The sequence below is a fragment of the Schistocerca piceifrons genome, chromosome 3 (assembly GCF_021461385.2).
Source record: "Schistocerca piceifrons isolate TAMUIC-IGC-003096 chromosome 3, iqSchPice1.1, whole genome shotgun sequence".
Classification (NCBI taxonomy): Eukaryota; Metazoa; Arthropoda; class Insecta; order Orthoptera; family Acrididae; genus Schistocerca; species Schistocerca piceifrons.
This window is the reverse complement of record NC_060140.1, coordinates 960922172-960939800: the sequence shown is the minus strand read 5'-3', so window position 1 is coordinate 960939800 and position 17629 is coordinate 960922172. Positions and strand designations below refer to the sequence as shown.

At 43.3% G+C, this 17629-nt stretch overlaps 1 protein-coding gene across 2 annotated transcripts in view; it reads left to right on the top strand.

Annotated features, from left to right (window-relative positions):
• The window catches only part of LOC124787880 (neprilysin-4-like), a 726210-nt gene that overhangs the window by 622592 nt on the left and 85989 nt on the right, over positions 1 to 17629 (top strand). For both annotated transcript variants that reach the window (XM_047254857.1, XM_047254858.1), the window contains exon 10: positions 7630 to 7774. In XM_047254857.1, the coding sequence (XP_047110813.1) occupies positions 7630 to 7774 (145 nt within the window). The remainder of the gene's footprint in view (positions 1 to 7629; positions 7775 to 17629) is intronic.

Genomic DNA, 17629 nt, shown 5'->3' with positions numbered 1-17629 from the left:
CACACTGTTGAAGAGCAATTCGGGGATGGCGATTGCATCTTTCAACACGATCGAGCACCTGTTCATAATGCACGGCCTGTGGCGGAGTGGTTACACGACAATACCATCCCTGTAATGGACTGACCTGCACAGATACCTGACCTGAATCCCACAGAACACGTTTGGGATGTTTTGGGACGCCGACTTCGTGCCAGGCCTAACCGACCGACATCGACACCTCTTCTCAGTGCAGCACTCCGTGAAGAATGGGATGCCATTCCCCAAGAAACCTTCCAGCACGTGATTGAACGTATGCCTGCGAGAGTCGAAGCTTTCACCAAAGTCAAGGGTGGGCCAGCACCATATTGAATTCCAATATTACCGATGGAGGGCGCCACGAACTTGTGACGCATTTTCAGCCAGGGTTCCGGATAATTTTGATCACATAGTGTATTTCTCGAAGTATTTTGAAAGAAGAATATTCGTCACTTTGAAAATACCCGAGCTGCATAAATGGGCTGAGATCTCAAATACTTACGCATCATTTTGCCAACTAGGAGAAGGAAAGATAAATTAATATTGTTTTAAGGGGCTCCGGAACGCCCTATACTTGCAATGTTAAAATAACGCTTATAAATTACATCTTTCCTCACAAAGTATTTGAGGTAGAAAGTTGAACTTTTTACAGATTATTTATTGGAATATGGGCTACAACTGAACACAGGGATTTTACAAAATTTTAGTTCAGTTATTAAAGATGATTTTTTTGCAATTTTTTATTTATATATTCAAAAATATACAGTTTTTTGGAAAAAGGCTGTTTTAAATTATGCAGAAGGTACTGTGTAACATTTACTGAAAGTTTGAAACAAATATGTTTGGAAGATCCTTGGAAAACATGTAATTAGTATGAGAAAATAAAAGTTTTGGGAATCGAGCGACAAAGATTGGATTAACTTTTTAGTGCATTCCAGGTCCATAGGATGGATTATCTTCATCCTCTGCAAACTCCTCCTCCAGCTTCCTCTTGTTCCTCCTCCTGTTTACTCTTGCTTGTATTTCTAGACTCTTTACAGCCCTGTCTGCAGCCCGAAGCCGTTCCTTGTCTAAAGCAAGCATCGCTCGTTGTTGTGTTCGTAGATTTTGCTACCATTTTCTTCAGTTGCAGTTACTGCAACACTGTTCCAAAAGGTGGTCATGTATGAACACTTATCACATTTCAGTTGTATTTCACTAGCAAGTCCTACGTGCTTTATTATGGAGAGTTCCAGACCAACTTCACTACAATGAATACATCTTACACAGTTTGAAAAAATTCCTTTGAGAACCGACATATCAAATATTTCATTCACATCCGATTCGCCCATAAAACATTCATAGTTTTCACTCATTGAACCAAGCTTCTTCTGTGAAGTATTTTCTTTCCCACTTTAACTGCTATGGGCAGGTGTACTTGAGAGGTTAGGTTCACTCACTTGTTTATCGTCTTTATTGTTTACAGTAATAACACATACCTTTGGCTTTCCATCATTTCTCCTTTTCTTAAAAGCCTTCAGAGGATTTCTAATAACTTTACTTTTACTCATTATTATACTTCAACAAAACAGAGACTCAAGAAACAGAATTAATTACGAATATTTTCGAGATAACGACACAGTAAATAAACATGAAACAATCGACAATCACACCAGCGATATATATTGAACCATCACAGGTTAGCCACAACGCATACTTTATCTCACATCACTAAAATGTACCTGATGAACACGGAAGTTAATAATAACACCATTTGACAGCAGTTTAACCGCCCTACAGTGGGTCACGCCCATGTAGAACACATTTCAAAAAAAAATTAAAAATAGTTGCAGTCTTCGGAATTGAGTAAATTATATATGTATTAAAAGGTAATAGTCTGCAGATTCAGAAAACGCAAAAAAGTAAAAATTGAACTTTTCATGATTTTGAGCCTTTCCGGAGCCCCTTAAAGATATAATCGCCATTTGATTGTAATACATGTCTTATTCCACAATCTAGAATGCGGCGTTAGGCCATTTTCAAGTGTTACAAGAATCAGAAATCATTAGACTCGAGTAGAACACAAGTCATCGTCAAAACATGTGTCTTCGGTTACATAAACTAATTTCGTCAAATTAAAATAAGAGAAAATTTGTGTAATACGCTAATTTGCTGGCAGTTAGCATGACTTATTCACTTGATGTCGCTGTAGAATAAAAGAGATGACCAAATCAAATGTTTAAATTTCGGTCCAATGTGTCGTCCTGATTGCAACAGATTACAAGATGAAATCATTTTTTATTTGATCCATTGGATACAAGTTTATTATCGGTGATGTTATTTCATTGTGAAGTTTGAGAGACATCTTGTACTGTAAGGACGAAGAGAGTACCTCCACGGGGATTGCACCAGGGCCAGTGTCTGAAACTGAGGAAGGATATAGAGACAGAGAGAGAGAATAGAAATTAAAAAGTGTAAAATATTTAAAACCGCTGATGTGACCATGGCTCCGCTTGTTAAACACTAACATGCTCGCTGAAAAGGATGTAGTGCGTTATAAGCGAATTTAGACACATGCGTTTCCACAGCGACAGACCACATCTGTACAGTGCAGGGTGGTAACAGGAAGAGCTTTTATGGTGTTTCCGCGGTGCGTGAGGATCAGTCGCCTGGGAAATTAGGACGGACAGTTTTCCGGTCAATTGGTTATCGGATGCGCTGACCGCGCGTGCAGCTCCCATTGTTCAGCCACAGTGCAGTTATGGTGGAGCTCGCGTGTGATGGAGTCTGGTAGACGAAAACAGCTATGCAGCCGTTCGAAACTAAACCGCCTTCAATGTCGTTACGCTGGTATGTAGCTGTTATTCCTACGATAACGGCAGTGTTAAGGCCGATACATTATCAAAGACATATATTATGAGAAGCAGAAATGATACTGAGTAAATAAAGGTCATTCTTCGGTAAAAAACGGGCCACTTCCGTGAACATAGGACAATGTTTTTGGAGACCGAACAATTTCTCGGTAGGAATCTGTTCGAATACCGCAAGGACCGCCGTTGAAACCCGAACAGCGCAAATTTTTTCCAGATAACCAGTTTGGCTGTCAAGAAAGTAATGCGTGAAGCCATCAGTAGCTATCGTAGCACAATATTGCCGAAATGTTTGGCTGTCAAGAAAGCAATGCGTGAAGCCATCAATGACTGTTGTAGCACAGTATGGCCGAAAGATCTTTCGCAAAACACAAAGAAATTCTAGCCGCATATAAGGCTATTAGCCGGCCATTGTGGCCGAGCGGTTCTAGGCGGTTCAGTCTGGAACCGCGCTACCGCTACGGTCGTAGGTTCGAATCCTGCCTCGGGCGTGGATGTGTGTGATGTCCTTAGGTTAGTTAGATTTAAGTAGTTCTAAATTCTAGGGGTCTGTTGGCCTCAGATGTTAAGTCCCATAGTGCTCAGAGCCATTTGAACCATAAGGCTATTAGTGGAACCAAAATTAGTGTCCAGTCACTCGCGTACGAGGCAGGACCTTAAACTGAATCTAGGGAAACAAAATCAGGCATGCTTAACTCCGTTTTCAAATGTTTCTTTACAAGGAAAATCCAGGGTTGCTGCTCTAATTTAAGGGGAGGTTTACTACCTTTGGCCCGAAAAAAGCACTTTTTTTGAGAATTTTTTTCTCGGGATGTCTTATAGATATCAATGTCAAATTGGGTCAAAATGTTTATTGATATTTACTCTAGAAATTGGATTTTTTCGACCGGAAATATCGAAGATTAATGGCGGAAGTGCCATCGGAATGAAACAATATTTCGATGTACACCTCCACGTGCGGTATATCACAGGTCAGCCGGCTCGCCTGAAATCAAAACTGAGTTGACGTTAGGGAAGTATATAAAATTCTGTAGGAGTTACACCTCGCTTAAGTTATTTGGACCATAGGAAACACAATTGTGGCCATTTGAAGAAAAATAGGGTTTTTTTCATCAATTTTTCGAATTCGTCGGTCAAGTAAATATATTTGTAGTTGATGGACCGGAATAAAAGCGGTACAACTCCTAGACAATTTACTTAGCTTCGTCGGAAACAAAGAATCATGCAAATCGGTTCAGTAGATTTGAAGTTACCATACCGCGCGATAAAAAAAACGTCATTTCGAGAAAAACGCGTTTGAAGTTTTGACTACATATAAATGCAATATCATGCAACGTACGTTCAGTCTGCTATTCCGGGTCCATAAACTAGTCCTTCCTCTTCCTCATAGAGGGCGTTCTGCTCGATCTGGGCCTTCCTGCGCTGCTCCAGATCCGCTCGCACGGCCGGTGACAAGCGGTTTTCGGCCGCTTAAATCCGGTGGTCGTCCGAATGCTTGGCGAACTGCGTCGAATAGAGTCCCAGGGTGACGTCCATCGTTGTCATGGTCTTCAGAATTTCTGACTACCCTTCGTTGAAGCTGCTCACTGCCAGGAAAGTCGCAATCTCCACAGTCTTCGCACCAGAATGTAAATGCTTGGGGGCTAACTTCCAAACACATGCATTCAAACTTTCATTTGAATTTTGTGTGTTTCCTCCCAAGCATCGGTACAATAACTCGTCCTCCGAAAGAAAAAAACTGGTGCGTGAAGAAGGCCGATTTCAGGCAGGTGCATTTTTTTGTTCAACCGTGAATAACAAACATTTCCGTTCCGTATTCGGAAAAACCGCTTCGGGGATGGATTCTAAACACTTAGATGGATCCAAAAATGCAATTTTTAAAAGACCGATTTTTTGAACCAAAAGATAGTAAACCACCCCTTAATTATAGTATCACTGAGAAGATGAGTGAAGATATAAGTGTCTGTGGCGGTGAGAAACAACTGAAGCGTCGAAACTGAAGATAGGTCCAGGACTCGATGGAAGCTCTATCAGAGTCTATAACCAACTGGCGACTCAGTTAGCGGCTGAGTATATGTTGGCTATTGGTTGTTACTCGAACTTCCCACGTACACACCGCAACACAGCGTGCGCAGAGGACAATCACATGAAGTTTGTCACCATCTTTCGGGCTTTGAGAAAGGTCGAGTAAGTGCCATGAATAACATGGGAGCATATATTGCATATCTCGCAGACTCAGTGTGACAATGTGTCAAGAAGAGCAGGCAAGTGTCCTTACAGAAGAGCTATACCACAAGAATATCGTATGCTTGTGAATAGACGGGGCAACAGCACAAATCTAGGCTGTGGACGTAGGCAAAAAGCCACCGCGAACTATCCGGAACAGATTACTGGAAGACGGTACGGTAGTTGTCGTACGTCGTTTATTGCTGACACCGCAACACAGACATCAGAGAGCCTGACTCAACTGGGGGACTGAGCGGCGTGCTGCGTGTTCGCTGGTGGGTCTCGTTTCTGTTTGTGGCGGTCAGGTTGACGCCAAATGACCACAGAAGACCTGCCGGTCGTGCGGCGGAGCGGATCGGTCTCCCACTATCCTTTAAACAATCAGTCCACCTACCTGGATGGGTTTCAGGATGTCCGCAACTTCACTGTGCGATGGTAAATACTGATTTAGCCTAAAAAACCAGGGTTGACGAAAATTCGACTAAATACCTACCACGGAAAGTCCAGGTAACTCCAGTCCAAGGGTAGCATCTGAAAGTGAAACTATCGAACGTTAAGGATTGTTGCATCAGTCGTTTGAAAAAAAGTCTAAAATTTCCTTTAAGTGGTTTTATTGTCTTTAAAAGAAGGGAAACTGCTATCAAGTCCTTATTACGAGTAAATATCCCGACATTATTATGCAGCAATGTTACTGACGTCTCTGTTACAAGTGCACACCTGAAAGGAGCCAGAAGATACTTATTACGTAAAACATGTCTAAATTTTATACAAATGGATATAAGTAACTCCTGATAACGGGACAAAGGCACTTAAGCATATTTGAGCATTTATAAAGAAGAGCAAAAACACAGTAGTCTGCAAAACAGGTATATCTGAAATTCAGTAATTGTTGTCTCCCCAAAGTTTGTTGAAAAACGGGCTCTCGCTCAATGCTATAACACTTTTCGTTTCAGCCGGTGCATCTGTATAACTAAGTTTTGGGCCAGCATGCATAACACATTTTTGCAACAGTAAGTTAAGATGAGAGCCAGGTCTTGCTTCTGACTCGTGCCAGTTTGGTAAATGAGAAGTTCCTGTTGCATAGAGTGCGGGTATTTTAGTGCAATTTAAAAGTTCCATTTTTTACACACATAATACAGGGTTATTACGAGTACAAATGATTGAAGCGATTTCACAGCTCTACAATAACTTTATTATTTGAGATATTTTCACAATGCTTTGCACACACATACAAAAACTCAAAAAGTTTTTTTTAGGCATTCACGAATGTTCGATATGTGCCCCTTCTGTGATTCGGCAGACATCAAGCCGATAATCAAGTTCCTCCCACACTCGGCGCAGCATGTCCCCATCAATGAGTTCGAAAGCATCGTTGATGCGAGCTCGCAGTTCTGGCACGTTTCTTGGTAGAGGAGGTTTAAACACTGAATCTTTCACATAACCCCACAGAAAGAGATCGCATGGGGTTAAGTTGGGAGAGCGTGTAGGCCATGACATGAATTGCTGATCATGATCTCCACCACGACCGATCCATCGGTTTTCCAATCCCCTGTTTAAGAAACGCCGAACATTATGATGGAAGTGCGGTGGAGCACCATCCTGTTGAAAGATGAAGTCGGCGCTGTCGGTCTCCAGTTGTGGCATGAGCCAATTTTCCAGCATGTCCAGATACACGTGTCCTGTAACGTTTTTTTCGCAGAAGAAAAAGGGGCCGTAAACTTTAAACCGTGAGATTGCACAAAACACGTTAACTTTTGGTGAATTGCGAATTTGCTGCACGAATGCGTGAGGATTCTCTACCGCCCAGATTCGCACGTTGTGTCTGTTCACTTCACCATTAAGAAAAAAATGTTGCTTCATCACTGAAAACAAGTTTCGCACTGAACGCATCCTCTTCCATGAGCTGTTGCAACCGCGCCGAAAATTCAAAGCGTTTGACTTTGTCATCGGGTGTCAGGGCTTGTAGCAATTGTAAACGGTAATGCTTCCGCTTTAGCCTTTTCCGTAAGATTTTACAAACTGTCGGCTGTGATACGTTTAGCTCACTGCTTGCTTTATTGGTCGACTTCCGCGGGCTACGCGTGAAACTTGCCCGCACGCGTTCAACCGTTTCTTCGCTCACTGCAGGCCGACCCGTTGATTTCCCCTTACAGAGGCATCCAGAAGCTTTAAACTGCGCATACCATCGCCGAATGGAGTTGGCAATTGGTGGATCTTTGTTGAACTTCGTCCTGAAGCGTCGTTGCACTGTTATGACTGACTGATGTGAGAGCATTTCAAGCACGACATACGCTTTCTCGGCTCCTGTCGCCATTTTGTCTCACTGCGCTCTCGAGCGCTCTGGCGGCAGAAACCTGAAGTGCGGCTTCAGCCGAACAAAACTTTATGAGTTTTTCTACGTATCTGTAGTGTGTCGTGACCATATGTCAATGAATGGAGCTACAGTGAATTTATGAGATCGCTTCAATCATTTGTAATAGCCCTGTAATTAAGATAGTGTCTGCTGAGATGTGACGGCATGCCGCCTCGGTGCCTGCAGATGAACTGGACGCGCTACCTGGACTCCGTCCTGCAGGACACCAACGTGACGCTCAACCTCAGCTCCGACGTGGTCGTCGTGATGGACGTCAACTACCTGCAGAAGCTGGCCTCCCTCATCGCCGTCACCGATCCGCTGCGCCTGGGTGAGTAACCACGGACCAGCATACCACATTTCCGGCTGCGATTACCACGTCACCATCTGTATTCCAGACGCTAGGTGGCTACTGCCTGCAGTAATTAGGGAAAAACCCGAGTGCGCCAGCCATCCGGACGACTGCCCTTGGTAACCGTGGACCTGGTGTCCCGGAATCACGTGAATGCTTCCTTCGACCCGACGACTCAAATCACCGGTTCTCTGTAAAATTCTTTAATAATTAGCCGTCAATTTATCTCACATTGCCACTTACTTGGGGAACGCAACATACATCAGTGACCATTTCAAAACATATCCTTTATGAAAACAATAAGTATGGCAGAACTTGTATTAGCAGCCCAGCTTTGTGCTACGTTAGTGTGATCAGTTGTTGACAGAACATATTCATGCTAAAGGCAAGTCAATACTTGTTACCTCATTACTACGTGCTTTTCTGGGTGGAATGTAATGTGCTAGTAACTCAGGAGCTCCAATTACTTCTTTTTTCGTGTTCCCACTTCATTAACTAATCTGGGTCTAATAAATAATTGCCTTTGATTGTATCCATGATAGGGCCGCCCGGGGCGCCCGGGGTGACCGAGCGGTTGTAGGCGCTACAGTCCGGAACCGCGCTGCTGCTACGGTCGCAGGTTCGAATCCTGCGTCGGCCATGGATGTGTGTGATGTCCTTAGGTTAGTTAGGTTTAAGTAGTTCTAAGTCTGGGGGACTGATGACCTCAGATGTTAAGTCCCGTACTGCTCAGAACCATTTGAACCATTTTTTTTATCCATCATAGATAAGGTTCAAATGGTTCAAATGACTCTAAGCACTATGGCACTTAACATCTGAGCTCATCAGTCATCTAGACTTAGAACTAGTTAAACATAACTAACCTAAGGACGTCACACACATCCATGCCCAAGACAGGATTCGAACCTGCGACCGTAGCAGCAGCGCGGTTCCGGACTGAAGCACCCAGAAACGCTCGTCCACAGCGGCCGGCGATAGATAAAGGCTTGTAGATGTTAAAATCAGTGTTAAAACACAGATTCAAGCACCTTTCGCAATGGAAAAGTGGTAGAATTGACGCGTCTTTTGCAGGAAGAAACCTTCATAGCCTTATGAAATTAATTAAAATAATAATATAAATAACACTATTTTAAATATCGTGATCACTTCCCTTGTAACCGCGTCCTTCGAAAACGTGCTTCAACATCATACGTCCAGTCGGTAAAACTGAATAAAATAGAACGGCATATTTACTACACTGAATTTAAAAGGCTTTCAATGCAGAAGAAATAAAAAATTGGGAACAACTTCGACAGAAAAGGGGAAAGACAACGTGGGGAGACAATGAGTGAGTACTGGGAAATAGAAAGAAACAACAAAGAAAGAAAAGGAATTGAAGTTGTTACGTGATCCAACATGGTCAATACGGGAATAAAATGAAACGGCTTATGCAGTTCGTGAACGTAGACAGTGTCACAACAAGCAAAAATTACTCGCGTGGAAGATCCGCATTCCTCCACCAGGAAAGACACACCCGGATGCGAACACGTATGTAGCACGACTTACCGCTTTGTATGCGTAGACAAGAAATCAATTCTAGTGCTTTCACATTGTGAATTGAGGTTGAACCTACATTTTAACATTCATTAATTAGTTTGTTATAAAGAAATAAATTAGTCCCGTAACTGATTTGTCAGCGTATTCCATATTTTCTTTTTGTGTGAATTTTATTTTTGCATATTGATTACATTCAATATTCTCCATATTCGCGTCTTTATTTATACTTACTCTTTTGCTATGAACCGCTCCTTCCAATTTCGAATTAAATACATTTCTTACGTCAATACCAGTCACACTAACCCATTCTTTCTCCAGCTAACACTTAGCTACACACTTTCTAAAAATTCTATTCAATTTCTATTAGTTCCATGCATTACCTGGCCATTGAAACTTTATTTTCCTATTTATCCCGATTCAGGGAAAGCGAGGAATTGCGATTAAGGGAAATTTACATGGGAACTGTTATGACGCAGGTCGTGTTCGACGTGGCAATATTTAATGCCCACGTATACTGTGAACAAAAAGTATATTGGTGATTAGTTAAAAGCTTCTCTCCTCCTTCTTTGGAGCTTAATTATACAAAGACAAGAAATACTTATCAATCATGTCTCTGTCTTGAACAATGATTTCGATACTTCAAGCTGTGTCCATCGAAGAATGCTAAAGTGCAAATAGTAGTGTGAAAATCTCACGTCGTGCATTTATTGTCTCTAACCACACGAATACTACGACGTGCAGTAGAACCTAAGTACTGGAGGTCTGACGTTGCACAGTCCAAGTCTCTGTGTAGCATGAAAACGACTGCTGGTAGCTGCACATGAAGTCGGAGGTGAAGATACTAAGTCGGCGGACTAGCTGACGTCAGAAAGCAGACCACTGGAGGTTCCAAGAAGGATTTTGATACATGGAGTGGGGCAGTGGTTGGTGTAAAGCCCAGGGAACTCGTCCGTGGAGAGATCGATGTGAACTGGCGACGCTTGACTATGGGGTGACCTACTCGTGGGAACGTGATGCAGAGGTGAAATAGAGTCAACGAAAGCAGTGCCACAGTCATGGATGCAGGAGCTACGTTCAGCAAGCCTGGCACCTCTCATGGCGGCTGCCGAAGATTCTGTGGACAACAAACCAGCCTGTTTGGTTGCTGTTCATGATATTCACTAACATGTGAGGCAAGCACTGGTCGGTGATGGGGTTGGTGGTGGGAAATCCGAAACCATAAAATAACACCTGCCACGTGCTCACCCGTAGGATGCAGGTGTGCGACTGGTTGCTGTCTTATAGGCGAGTGGCCACAGATGTAGCATCCCTTCCCCCCAGTAAAGAGATGGCAAAGTCACCTTGATGGAGAGAGACGATCCAGCATCCATCCTCCCCCAGAAAACGATGGTGGTGCTATCAGGAGGCATAGGGTGGCGAGCCATCGTGGCATCTGCCCAGAATCAGCAGCCAGTGTGTCAGAGATGTCACCAGTAGTAGATTCTGCAGGATTGGATATTAGAGGCTGGTGTGGGTGGACCCAGAATGGCTGGGGGCAACTGAAGAGCGAACAGTCTGGAGCCTATCTGCAAGGATAGAAAATATAATAATAATACGTCCAGAACGCTGATATTGCTACGAGAGCATCTGGAAAGTATGCATGGAATTCCCAGAAAGCACAGAGTGGTGCTACAGCGCACTGGAAAGACTATGGTAAAAACATTGCGCCCATAGTGCGGAGTATGAGTACGAGAGCAGCAGAGCAGTAAGACTGTTGCGCCTGAATGACAGAGAGCGCAGGAGCACTTGACAAATAGGAATATTGCGCCTGGAGGATACATATGTGCGCAGGAATACTTGAGGTATGGAATGTGGCGTGGAGTAAGGACTAGCTAGGAGTCCTGACATTATTCCAGAGGCGCTTCCAGTGACAGTGCATGCAGCGTAGCACGCCACAAACTTTATGGCGGGTCATGGCCCATCGAACACAGGCCGGTGTGAAGTGGAGCGTACACTATTACGTTAAGTAGTGGTTTTGACTTTGTACACATGTACTGTTTATGTTTTCCTTTCCTTTTCCGTTTATAAATGTATAGCTATGGTGTTCTTTTAATCGTTGACAAAGGTCTTCTTAGGCACTTGTGCGTTTTATTGTTGTTCTGAAGAAGGTGTAGTTATCCACGCCGAAACCTGGGTTAACATTAGGTCCTTTTTTCGCAATCGAGGCGGGGTTTTAGTTCTTCGATATATTAACCAACGATTGCTGACGCGCTGCGGTGTAGAAGGTTCTTAGAAGTAGTGATATTTGAAGACGTCTTTGGTTCCAGAATTACATTCATGCTTCGTATTATTTTATTCTTTTAAGGAAAAAGAAATGTTAGTAACAACAAAGCTCATCAGTAAATACATGTATTGAAAAACAGTTCTCAAAATACCAGTTTGAAGAATTCTCTGCAAGAGATACTATTACCTGTACGAGATATCATTCTTATAACATACTTCCGTATGGTGAAAATACTATGTCTATAAGTTCCCCAAAGATGATCACATAGCTCATTAGTGAATGTAAATATACAGATGAAGCTAGTTTCTTCATTTTTAAATCACTTAACGCACTAATCATACTCGGAAATGTAGTTGAACTGTGATGCTTAATTAATTCTAGGATGTTTTCTTATTATGATTGCGATTCCTCCTTAGTACCAGAAACATGACACTATCTACTTCTCATATTTCACTGTCTGAGTAAACCATTTTTATAGCTTGTGGAGGTCTATGAGAAACCCTAAACTGTACATATTGAGTCTTACCAAACTTTAAAAATGGTTCAAATGGCTCTGAGCACTATGGGACTTGACATCTTAGGTCATCAGTCCCCTAGAACTTAGAACTACTTAAACCTAACTAACCTAAGGACATCACACACATCCATGCCCGAGGCAGGATTCGAACCTGCGACCGTGGCAGTCCCGCGGTTCCGGACTGAGCGCCTAGAACCGCTAGACCACCGCGGCCGGCACCAAACTTTAATGATAATCGATTAGCCCACAAGCAGCTGTTGCTGTTTTGAATCATTTAATCCTGCACTTGTACGAGTATAACCTGTAAAATCGAAAATTAACACATATTTGACAATCCAAGTGGACGATCATTTACGTACATCTCTTATTGTTCCAAGTTTTGATATGTGATTGACATGTAACTAACATAGTCTGCTTTATGTCGTAACCATGAACATTCGGTGTCAACTATTCACTAACAATCTTGCTCTTAACTGATGTTAAATAAACTAACAAAGATGAATTGGAGGGAGAAAGAATAAAACAGAAAGAGGCAGATTGTATTCTGTAGAACTCTTCGTCCAGTCGAGCAGAACAGATTAGCGTGGAGGTCGATACCGTTGTTTCAGTGGCCACGATGGTGAATAATTGGCAACTGCCCTGGAATATCGTCAGTCATGACCAGCGAAACTACTCCGGCTGGCAGTCTGCACGGAACGGTCTGTCCCGCTGGCCCTCCGGCTAACTACGGGGAACACGCGCGCCGGCTTAGTGAGCCACAGCGGCGATAATTGAAGTAATCGCCCGCATCGCTGCGTAATCATAGCGCCCATTACGCCCGCTGATGAACTCCCGACCGCGGCACAAGTGATTACGCTATTTGCGCAAACTCGTATCTCCCAGAAGACTGATGATTCCGCTCCTGTGCATCATTTAGTCTATAAGCTGATCATCTCCTAACCTACTGTTCGTTTTAATATCCAGAATACTTCTCTGGATGAACAGTTACTACATACTATTTATTTACGGAAGCAAAGGTGGCCGGTAACGATATACTAAAATTTATTTCTATTTTACAGCTCACTTAGACAATTTCGAATCCTGTAAACGCAATTTTACATTACACTGATGTTTCTAGCGTAACACACGCAAAAATAGTTCACCTTACAATAATTAGCGTGTCCATGAATTCACATTTTTCAAAATGTGTTCACCTTCTCAGTTAGGTCTACAAATGGTTCGAATGGCTCTGAGCACTATGGGGCTCAACTTCTGAGGTCATTAGTCCCCCTAGAACTTAGAACTAATTAAACCTAACTAACCTAAGGACATCATACACATCCATGCCCGAGGCAGGATTCGAACCTGCGACCGTAGCGGTCTCGCGGTTCCAGACTGCAGCGCCTAGAACCGCACGGCCACACTGGCCGGCTTTGGTCTACATGGCGGAGGCGAAATTACTCACCTTTCCTCGTATCAAAGATATTCCTTTCTTGACGAATAAATAATATTTCAACTAAATATTAGAACTGTGATCTTAACAGTGTAAAAATGTTAATTAACAAAATTTAAAACTTGTTATGACCATATCTCCAGAAACTTAAAAACTGACAGTTCACGTTTAAAATTCCAAATCTTGGGCAGTATCTTCAGTTCAGACAATGAGACACGGTATTGCAATGGAACACCGTTACAATGAGACAAACATATTATAATTGCAGATAAACTGACTATATTTATTTTTAGAGGGGCCGCCTGAAACCTCCCCATAGAAAAATTATAAATGACTGTGCTGGTAAACTTCTATGTTATTTGAATTTCAAACAGCTGAGCAAAACTGAACGTACTCAGATATCTCTCTCTTTACTTATTCTGATCATCACTAAACTGTCACACAATATTTTTAGCGCAACGCAATCTGACTTTCAATAATCCCTCGAAAATAATGGCCCTGACTATACCTATACCTTTTATGAATCACTTACCTCACAGAAATCTTCGTTACTCGAACTACTGCAATACAGCGAGCGACACTACTGCCAGTTGAATAAAAGATTCAAACTACTGAAGGCACTAACTACTGATAGGCATAGTTAGCAAACGAAAGATTTTGATAGAGAACAAACAATGTATTTACCTTAATACTGTTCAAAAGTCATCATATATATAGCGGACGATCTGGAATGTGTCCACCAGAAAAAGGAAATTTGTAAAGATGAAGGTCTCATATATATACATATATAGAAAAAGGAAATTTGTTATATATATATATATATATATATATATATATATATATATATATATATATATATATGAGACCTTCATTTTTACAAATTTCCTTTTTCTGGTGGACACATTCCAGATCGTCCGCTTATAGCAAGCAACCTCTCAAAACTCTGGCATGTCTCTCCCACCATCCACCACTGCTGTCGGCTCACCTCCAACTGAGCAACGCTACACGCTCTTCCCATCCAACAGCCCAACACAACAATAGCGAATATTCCAACAATGAGTCCAGCCAGCCACAGACTGCACACAGCACAGCCAGTGATTTTCATACAGAGCGCTACGTGGCGTTACCAACATGAAAACCTAAACAGCCTACTTACACGCCTAGCCGAGATTAGTTGTGAGGGAATAGATTGGTTCCGAGATTCAAGTTATTTATTTACTATGAAATCTCGACACATATCGCACTAAAATGCCAGAGAATAAGCTTCCAGCGAAATGAACCTAAAGTGTCGTAAATGTGACTGAAAACCACTCCAACACAACGAGCACCACGTCGTCTAAATAACTGAAACACGAAACACTCCAGCAGTTCAGTTTATTCAAAAATGTGCTACTAACACTGCGAGAAGAAACTTCATTTACCTTCAAGACTGCTTGAGGAACTCTGCAAGCGCCTCTAATCTGTTCAGCTCGCAAATGCAAAGAGGAGAGGATACGATTATCAAGAGAGGATACGATTATCAAGCAACACAAGCTGCGCAGAAAATGTCGCAAATTGTGAGCTGTTCAGGAAGTGGATAACGTTAATGCGAAACGGGATACTTATATCAAACTCGGTAAACGTGCCCCAGACTGCGCAGATCGCCTGCGGAGATAAAAGATCGCCCCCAAACGGCGCCAGCAGGTGTGGGCGCCAATCGGTGCCAAGACGAGAAGCCCCTCTCAGTCCACGGCAGGACCGCTAAGTGTCCCAAAATATTCTGCTCTAAACCCGACTCCCCACTTTTTAGAAAAGTCAGCGGGTAAGGGATAACTCAAAGCCACTGCCACCGTGACCACCGCAATGTTGCTTTGTTTTCATGCGTACAGGGGAGCCCCGCAAAAATTTCCCATTCTTGGCTTACAGAATGCATCTTAACATGCAAGGGGTTGGTATGGGCTACTAGCGTTGTTCCACTTACTGGTCAATCCCTTCGCGCCGAGGCTCAGTGGCGGGTAAGGTGCATTTGACTGGACAACAAAATCTGGAGTGTAAGGCTACGAGATGCGACGGCCCTTCGTTTCATCTGCATACGGGGAGATGAATTCGTCACACTCAGCAATACACTACGGACATGCAATGGCTTAGCAGCAGACTGACTTCCAAGGATAAAAGCGTACTTCCCGCCAAAGCGCGAAGCAGCGCTTACCGCAACCGACTTCCGCAAGCTACAGTGTCCTGGGGTCCTACATCCCGTCACTCAGCCTCTGTGACTGACCTCCTGCGGTCAACCCGCACCCCGGGACGAGCATCTGCGCACAATACTTTCTATCAATAAAATGTGAAGCCTTCTTCCTGAAATAGCAAGCCGTGTTCTCTCCGCAGAAATAGCCGAGAAATAAACAGAAAAACAATAAAATATCGCACAGAGATATCTGAATGTTATGTCACTCTCTACAACAACAAACACAAGAATATAGTTAAGAGTCAATAGGGGAAGAATGAAATAAAAGCACCACACCCAAATTTCAACAGAACAAACATAACTTAATGGCTTCAACGAACTCTTCCTCTAAACACCATCGTCCAGCTAGGTACTTGGCTCCAAAATCATGTGTGAGGTCTCTGCTTATTGAGCGTCTCCAACTAACTAAACGCCAACTCTCACCTATAGACGCAGTGTGGACCAACCCAAGATCCACGCCTGCTCACGGGAACGCACTTCCACAATCTCTCGATTTTCCTTATTGCAAGAAACAGCTGGGTCGACCACAAACGATCACCTTCAGATTTCTGGAATACACTTCGAAAACACCACCTCCGCCCCAGCGAGAACACGACTTCTACACGTCAAGAGGGCTACTGGCCGAGTCGATTTCGCGAGTTCCAGAGCGCTCCTTAAAACTATTTAATGTCTAGGCCGCTCCACCAGTTATACTGAGAAATCGCAACTTCATCGTATGTTCCCCGCGCGCGGTAATCACTCAGTCCATTGCGAAACACTGCCTAATTCCAGGGCTTGCCAAACGTTTATTTCCCACCAGATGCTCAAAAACGTCTGCCATTCTCTGAAAATCACTCGCCTTTGAACCACACTTTTAGATGCCCTCCACAACCCGTTTAGGAGGATTAGGGAAAGGTCTGCGTATTAGCTTCAGGCTGGAGAAAATTCCTTCCTCCGGAGACCGACTGTGGCGCAGAAAATCGTCACAGAAAGATCACACGGGCTCGATCAAGAAACTATGTTACAATACCTCCCCTTTGAACCTGCTTACTGCTGTCTCTGCCTACAACTTAGCCTCACACTTCCCTCCATAGCCAAACCGACTATTTCATAGCCTCAGGATGGGACCTGTCGACTAATCACTTCTTTTCGTCAAGTTGTAACACAAATTTCTTTTCACTCCGATCCCATTCACCAGCTCTTCCTCAGTTAAACGATCTACTCATCTAATCATCAAAAACCTTCTACATCAGTACATTTCGAAAGCTTCTATCATACAAGAGGGCGACAGTTGGGGAGGGGGTAGTAGAGATGGTTCTGTCTCAGGAAACACACTCCCAGTTCGCTCCTTACCAGCTATGCTCGGAACTATGGTGGGACCTGTTGTTGTCGGTAGGCGCAGCGAAAGAAGACTGAAAATTATTTATTTCCGAAAGTTACAATCAATGTTTTGAGTAGCTATTGACAGCGGCTGTCGATGCCCGTCGTCGATTTGCGCCTTCTGTCCGCTCAAGATAGCTGACGCAGCATGTTCGTTCATCGCAGTCTGCTTCTATGCGACACAGCGGCAGTGAGTGAAGGCGGCGCGTGTGTTGGACTTACCACACGCTGATCTTTATGGGAGATGCACTATCGCCTCACACTCACCGCCGTTCTTCATCTGTTGAACTGCGATGACACTCGCCGTGTAGCAGTGTAGTACAACGATCTTGCTCTGCCTTTCAGGTAGGCCCTGGTCAGTCCGCCGAAGTAGCAGGAACGATAGTGTCTTGACCAGGGGCTATAGGGAAGACCTCCGGTTAAAAAAAGATAAAAAAAAAAAGGCACTATGGGACTTAACATCTGAGGTCATCAGTCCCCTAGAACTTAGAACTACTTAAACC